The 7,309-nt window shown below is 29.6% G+C and overlaps 1 protein-coding gene across 1 annotated transcript; it reads left to right on the top strand.

Moving 5' to 3' along the window:
* Nucleotides 1–3,910: 3,910 nt before the first annotated feature.
* LOC114384583 (probable glycerol-3-phosphate acyltransferase 3) lies at nt 3,911–5,891 on the top strand. Its single transcript, XM_028344283.1, has 2 exons — nt 3,911–4,577; nt 4,725–5,891. The coding sequence occupies exons 1-2, from the start codon at nt 3,948–3,950 to the stop codon at nt 5,610–5,612; spliced, it is 1,518 nt and encodes a 505-aa protein (XP_028200084.1). The 5' UTR covers nt 3,911–3,947; the 3' UTR covers nt 5,613–5,891.
* The last annotated feature ends 1,418 nt before the right edge of the window (nt 5,892–7,309 follow it).

Here is a 7,309-nt window from a genome sequence, read left to right as displayed (position 1 = left end):
TTGATAAGTCTGAGATTGGTTCAGCAAGGAACCTAGAGAGAAATTCTCACAAAACTTTTATCAAATGCCAAAAGTGATTCTATTGAAAATGAAATCCATACATATAGTGTATCTGAGCGAAAAGATAGAAATAGACATGGGTCTTCAAAAAAGTTTGGGTTAAAATTACAACGAAAAAAATTATAAATAAAAAAAACATATTTGACATGGGCCTTTAGCAACAATTAATATTCTTAGTAATTCATCTGCCTCTTGCCCTGCATCCTTCTCCACTTGGGCCTTGTTAAATATGTCTGCTATCATTTGTTGGAGGATATCCACTGACTGTTTGGTCCTACTCTTGGTCATAGGACCCTGTATTTAAGCAATTTCAGGATTCTCATCATTTATTAATTTTTTTTTACGAATACTTTATTGATTTAATCATACTTTTAGTTTTCATATTTTAATTTTTTTAAATATGATCAATAGTTTATATTTAGTTTCATATTTTTAATTATTTAAATTAGGCTTTCATATAAAATTTAATTCAATAATTGATAAAAAAAATATCTAATAAAAATGTGATATAGTACTAATTAATTTATATAGATTCTCAAAAAAAAAATATTAAATATTTAAATAGAAATGATTTTAGTTATATTTATTATATTTTGTTTTCCTGTGTTTATCTAAATATTTATATATTTTTTTGAGTTTAATGGTGATATGTAAAATAATTTTATATTATCATCTAATAATCACAAATTATGATTAGTATAATTTTACGATAATCAACAAACATATCATAAATAATAATTTATGATTAGATAACAGTGTAATATTATTTTAACTGCCAATGCATAATCATTTTTCTATTTTTATTATATATAAAATTAATAAGAGTTTTATATCTATTTATTGAGACAGTGTCAAACAGTTCTATATTATCATTTAATCACAAGTTACCATTTGAATTATTTTAAAAGTTAACAATCTTATTATATATGATGAATTATGATTAGATGACTTATTACACTGACATTGTAAGACAGTTTTACATTTTCATTCAATCGCTAATCACTGCTTGAATTACTTGATAATTATTTTAAAAGTCAACAAATTTATCATAGATGATAAATTATGATTGAATTGGAGAACTGCGTAAAAATTTTTAGTCTGATCAGGTAATATGTTACACCTTCCTTATATTTTTTAATTAACATCTATGAATTTAAGGTAAGAGACTTAATTTGAATAATTAAACATTTACGAGAGCTAAATCTATCTAACTAATACTAGAGAAATGAAAATGAGAAATATATTAAAATGGGAAGAATAAAAGTACAATTAAACCTCTGCTAAGTTACTTCAACAAGATGTCAATCCAGGCCATTGAAATGGGGATTCAGATTCCTTCCTGCCTCTCCAGAAAAAAAGAAGTTGAAAACAGAAGAATAGAAAAATAAAAAATAAAGCAGACATGTATTTGTATAATCTTTTATAATAAATAGAGATAACAAAAGAAATATATGACATAGATTGTTGATACGATAGAGAAATATAAAAAAATAGTGTTTTAGACAATATGTAAAAAAATAATATAACCTTTTTGTTTATTGCTGAAGTTTTTAAACTTTTTCAATTAGATCATCAAACATGTTAATTATTTCTTTTTATTTTTATCTTTCCTTTTACTTCCACGATGTATATACATTTTTTTATAAGACTATGTATGCATTTTTAAGGAATGTGAAAACCGAAAACAATCGTTTCTATTGTCCATTCTTTTATTTATTTTTTGGATTTTGTGATTTTACAACATGGTTATCCATGAAATCCACTTTTATGACTTTACATAGTGATGATAATGAAAATTAATAACTATTGTAGTAAGGATATTAAGTGTAGTGACTATGGTACTGATTTTTTTTTTTAAAAAAATAATAATTATGTCATGGTAATGACAATGATGGGTTATGATAACTTTTTTCCCTAGTGTATATCAGGTTGTCATAACTATGCATATAGTAATAACAATATATGATGGCTATGATGAAAATTGTGATCATTGTAATGGTCATTTGCTAGTAATAACATCGATAGTAGTATTTTTTTTAATATTAATGATAGTTGTTAATTTGATAGTTTTAATTAAATAAATGTATTTAAACCCACAATTTTTTTTCTCTTTCTTCCTTCAACCATCATCACGTTAATCTTATAACTCATATAGCATCAACAATAGTGATTAACTAGTAATGATAATTGTGGATTTACATTAAATATTAATTTGGATGAAAAATTGTTTGCTATTTATCATAGGCTTTGCATCGCGTATGATACTGGCTACACTTCCATCATCTTGAGTCGGATTCTCAAAATGCATTGTTACTCATCAATGAAGGAGTCCCTCATGTTCATCCTTATGCACTTCTTATATGGAAACAAAAGTTTGGATTAGTTGGCTAAGCTTGGAGCTAATGGTTCAGATCCTTGGATTAGATACACAATTTGTCTTTGTTGTACGTTTCTGATGCTCTAGGAACCTTTTAGCCCCTAGGGGTAGTTACTTAATTCTTTCTTGCTTTTTGTCTTGTGCTTTCCCATTAATAATAAAAAAAAAAATAATAGTGATAATGATAATGATGATAGTAGTAATAATAATAGTCCTCATGGTAAATATTTCGAAAGAGATTAGATAAGTACAATATTATGGATATTTGTGAATATATGTGACTTGTGATAAAAAAAAACATAACATTATATATGTTTTGAATGTTATTGTTTAATAAAATGCTTAACTACACTTTTGGTCCCGTAATTATGTAATTTTAGTCTCTCATATTCTAATTGTGTCAAATGAGTTCATTAGGTATTATAAATGGATTTTCATCTCTTATATTTCAATTGCGCCAATTAGATACCTCATACAATTTTAGTTTCCAAAAAAAGTTGTTTCAATTGCATAATTATAAACTTTAAGGGACTAAAATTGCAAAATTATGATACTTGAGATTCAATTGGCACAATTAAAATTTTTTAGACTAAAACCATATATTTACCATACTTAATGAAACTAGTGCAATTAATCCTTAATAAAATTAAAGTATACGACAAAAATGCATCAAAATAAAATTCTAATTTTAATTAAAGAATAATATCAAAAGTAGTTATGATGTGATTTCAAAGTTTTATAAACAGATTAAAAGTATTAAATATAGGAATAACAATAGGGTGGGTCGGCGCCGGTTTTGCTTACCCCACCCCACCCTCGACTCCCCATTTCTCCGCCCCTGTTTCTCCCCTCAAAACCTAACGGGTGTGTAGATTTATCCCATCCCCACCTCCAACAAGGTTGGGGTTTTTCCTACCTCATCCCATCCCCGACATGTTTAATAAAATTCTATAAAAAAAATATAATTTTTCATATAATGAAAAATATAATTTTAAATAGTAATCATAACATATTTTTATATTGTACATAACAACATAAAATTCAATTCAACACTAGCATAAAATTTAATCAAATATTTTCATGTTTTAGTGTGTTGTATATATGTAATAATATTTTTGTAAATTAATTATTAGCGGAACGGGTTTGGGGGTGGGTTTGAGTTGGGTATTAATAATCTTATCCTCGACCCCGAAGCCGACTTTGACTATCGGAGAAATCTGAACCCGATCCTGGTCAGCTCGGGTTTTTCCCGTCAAAATCAGGATGGTCCTGGGCAGACCCCGCGGATTCGGGCCCATTACCATACCTAATTGAATATGTGAAATTATGTTTCCTAATTATGAGTATAGTTTGTGGCCAACATATTTTATAGTTGTCGAACAGAAGTGATAGGAAAGGGAAATGCGTGTTCTGGCTATGAGAGTATACAAATATATCCCTAATTAATTCTTGCCTTAACAAGCCTGCCAGAAACTGCAAAGCTAAATCAAATCCCTTCTTTTGATCCACAATGAACCCCAACTACAGCAAAATGAGAACCATTTCTTTAGTACAGAAAAAAGCAAAACCGGGAAACAATGAAACACTAGTCTTTAATTTTGAGGGTACTCTGTTACGATCCACTTCTTTGTTCCCTTACTTCATGTTGGTTGCTTTTGAAGCTGGTGGGGTACTACGATCTCTCATCTTGTTTCTTTCATACCCCTTGGTGTGGTTGGTGGGTGAAAACCAACTTGGTTTGAAGATCATGGTTTTCTTGAGCTTCTTTGGCCTCAGAAAGGACACATTCAGAACAGGATCAGCTGTTCTGGCAAAGTTCTTCTTAGAAGATGTTGGATTGGAAGGCTTTGAGGCCGTAATATGTTGTGAGAGAAAAGTGGCATCTAGTAAGTTGCCAAGGGTCATGGTTGAAAATTTCCTCAAGGACTATTTAGGGGTTGATGCTGTTATAGCAAGAGAATTGAAGTCCTTTAGTGGCTTCTTTTTGGGAGTTTTTGAGAGTAAGAAGCCAATTAAAATCCCTTCATATAAAGTTAATGGAGGAACTAAAGAGGGCAACATCAACAACAACAACAGTATTGGTATTATAGACAATCATGTTGAATATATTGACCAGGAGGAGCTTTTCCAACAATTCAAGGTTTGGTCATTTTAAAAATATATAAAAGATTCAATCATTCATGTCCAAACTCATGTCGTCATGCCTTTTAATATTAAAAAAAAACATTTCAAGTCTTGTTTAATCTAAATAACTGTTTGCTAACTACAGTTTTATTTTTTTGTGCAGGAGTTTTACATAACTGATGAGAGGAGAAATTGGCATGTTCTTCCAAGAGAGAGGTACCCCAAGCCATTGATCTTCCATGATGGAAGATTGGCTTTCAGACCAACTCTTGCATCTTCTGTTGCTTTGTTCATTTGGTTACCCTTTGGATTATTTCTTAGCCTCTTCAGATTTACAATAGGCATAGCATTACCTCTTAATGTGTCTGCTCCAATATTGGCTCTCTCAGGAACAAGAACCACAGTTTCAAGACCCCAGAGCACTTTGTCTTTGGTCCACTATGAAGAAAATCAAAAGGGGATGCTCTATGTTTGCAATCACAGAACCTTGCTTGACCCTCTTTATGTTGCAATTGTTTTAGGCAAACCACTTTCTGCAGTCACATACAGCTTGAGTAGATTGAGTGAAATAGTGTCCCCCATCAGAACTATAAGACTAACAAGAGACAGAGAGAAGGACAGAGAAATAATGGACAAAATGCTGAGCCTAGGGAACCTTGTGGTTTGTCCTGAGGGAACAACTTGTAGGGAACCTTATTTGCTAAGGTTTAGTCCTTTGTTTTCTGAGCTCACAGATAACATTGTTCCTGTGGCTGTTGATGTCAAGGTTAGCATGTTCTACGGAACAACAGCTAGTGGGTATAAATGTTTGGACCCCTTTTTCCACTTCTTGAATCCAAATCCTACATATTTCATAAAATTTCTCGGGATGTTACCTCAATCCCAAACATGTCAAGCTGGTGGAAAGTCCAAGATTGAAGTTGCCAATTTCGTGCAAAATGAGATATGCAATGCTTTGGGATTTGCATGCACCAACTTGACCAGGAAAGACAAGTATTTGGTCTTGGCAGGTAATGAGGGTGTGAGCCCAAGCAATGATTGCAACCGGTAGCTACAAGCTTTTGTGTTTCACCCTTTGAACAACCCTGAAGATTCTTTATTGGGATAGTGGTATGGTGAGAAATTTTACATGTTTAATTGTTACACCTTTTAAGTGTCAAAATCGTAACATTTTGCTTGACAAATTTTATTTGTACAATACTTCTGTTCAACTAAAAGAGAAGTATGAAAAATAAAATAAGTGTAAGATATGATGGATGATACACAATGGAGAGATATATATATAATAAATTGCACTAGGTGTTATATAAAGTGTGTATAAAAATAATATAACTCATTTTATATAGTATTGCTTGTGTTCTGAATTAGCAATTGTCATTTTAATAAATGGGAAAACTCTTATTGAAAGAATGCTTGTTTTATAAAGTTAGATACAGTTTATAACATCATTTCTTAGGCACTTAACAATTATTTAACATGTGTAAAATCTGTCTAGTGAGTAATGCTAGGCAGATTTCTGTCATTTGCGTAATAATAACACCGTTAGACAAGCATGAATCAGCATTTTGTTTAATCAATACATGAATCAGAATTTAAGTTTACGTACCTGTATTATGCAAGGTACGACTGTATTCAGAAAAATGGGTCCATTTTGATAAATTTGTGGAATTCACATAGTCGAAATAACATTAGATGTTAACGAAATATAAAGATGTAAGGTAAATATTTTTTTTATTCTTAGCACTTCATTTGGTTCTTGTAAGAAATATTTTAGATTCATTTTGTAAACTCTTTTAAAATTGTTTTTTTTAGAGAACAGTGGTTTGTTTAATTTGTATAAAATAAATAAAATATGCTAAAATAACTTACTAATTTCTCTAAAAAAATTCCATTTAGTCCTTTTAGTCCATTCATTGTTTCAGTCAGAATAAATTCTAAATTTTTAATATAATATAAGTTTTTCTTATATTAAATTATTTTTTATTTTAATCCACAATATTAAAAAAATCGGATTTGTTTTTCTTTTAAAAAAAACATCTTTTAGTCACATCATCACAAAAAAAGATCCGTGATGTAGAGGATATACGATTAAACACATTAAGAAAATCAAATGAGAAGACACTAACATGTTGTTAGTCCAAATAGAATTGGGTTGAAATTCCTTAAACAAAGTCTAGAATTCAAATCTTGTAAAATCGAAAAAAATGTGACTAAAAAAATCATACTAAAGATAGTCGATTAATCAAGTTTTTGTGGAGATTGATAATCTACAAAGTTGATGCATACTTTGTATCAATGTCACAATGACAAATGACAAAAAAAAATATGAGAAAACACATTTTATAGGGTCTAAACGCTTATTTTAATCACATAAATATTTTTTTGTCATCATGACATTAATAGAAAGTATGATCTCCTTCGGAAAATATAATTGATAACCTTTAATGAAATTTCTCTTCCTAACACATTTTTTTTTCCATTTTGAGATCATGCTTAAGAAATTATAGTCTGATCAATGGCATGTTGGTAGTAATATCATTATAATATGGCATATTAATTAAATCTATTTTAAAATTATAAAATTAAAAGATAAACAAATTATCATTTTGAGAAAAAGGATTATACACCGATAGTGTAAAAAGTTTTACACAATCATATAATCACATCCCATCATGTATGATAAGTTGTTGACTTTTAAAATAATTATCTTGAAATAATTCAAACAATGATTTATGATTGGATGACAGT

This window comes from Glycine soja, chromosome 14 (assembly GCF_004193775.1).
Source record: "Glycine soja cultivar W05 chromosome 14, ASM419377v2, whole genome shotgun sequence".
Classification (NCBI taxonomy): Eukaryota; Viridiplantae; Streptophyta; class Magnoliopsida; order Fabales; family Fabaceae; genus Glycine; species Glycine soja.
Note: the sequence above shows the minus strand (reverse complement) of the source record. Positions and strands in the feature narration are given on the sequence as shown.

Bases quoted from the DNA above. Each gene is read 5' to 3' on its own strand.
- LOC114384583 (XM_028344283.1), top strand. From the start codon at position 3,948: ATGAACCCCAACTACAGCAAAATGAGAACCATTTCTTTAGTACAGAAA. The intron at 4,578-4,724 runs GTTTGGTCATTT...TTTTTTGTGCAG, and splicing joins AGCTTTTCCAACAATTCAAG to GAGTTTTACATAACTGATGA.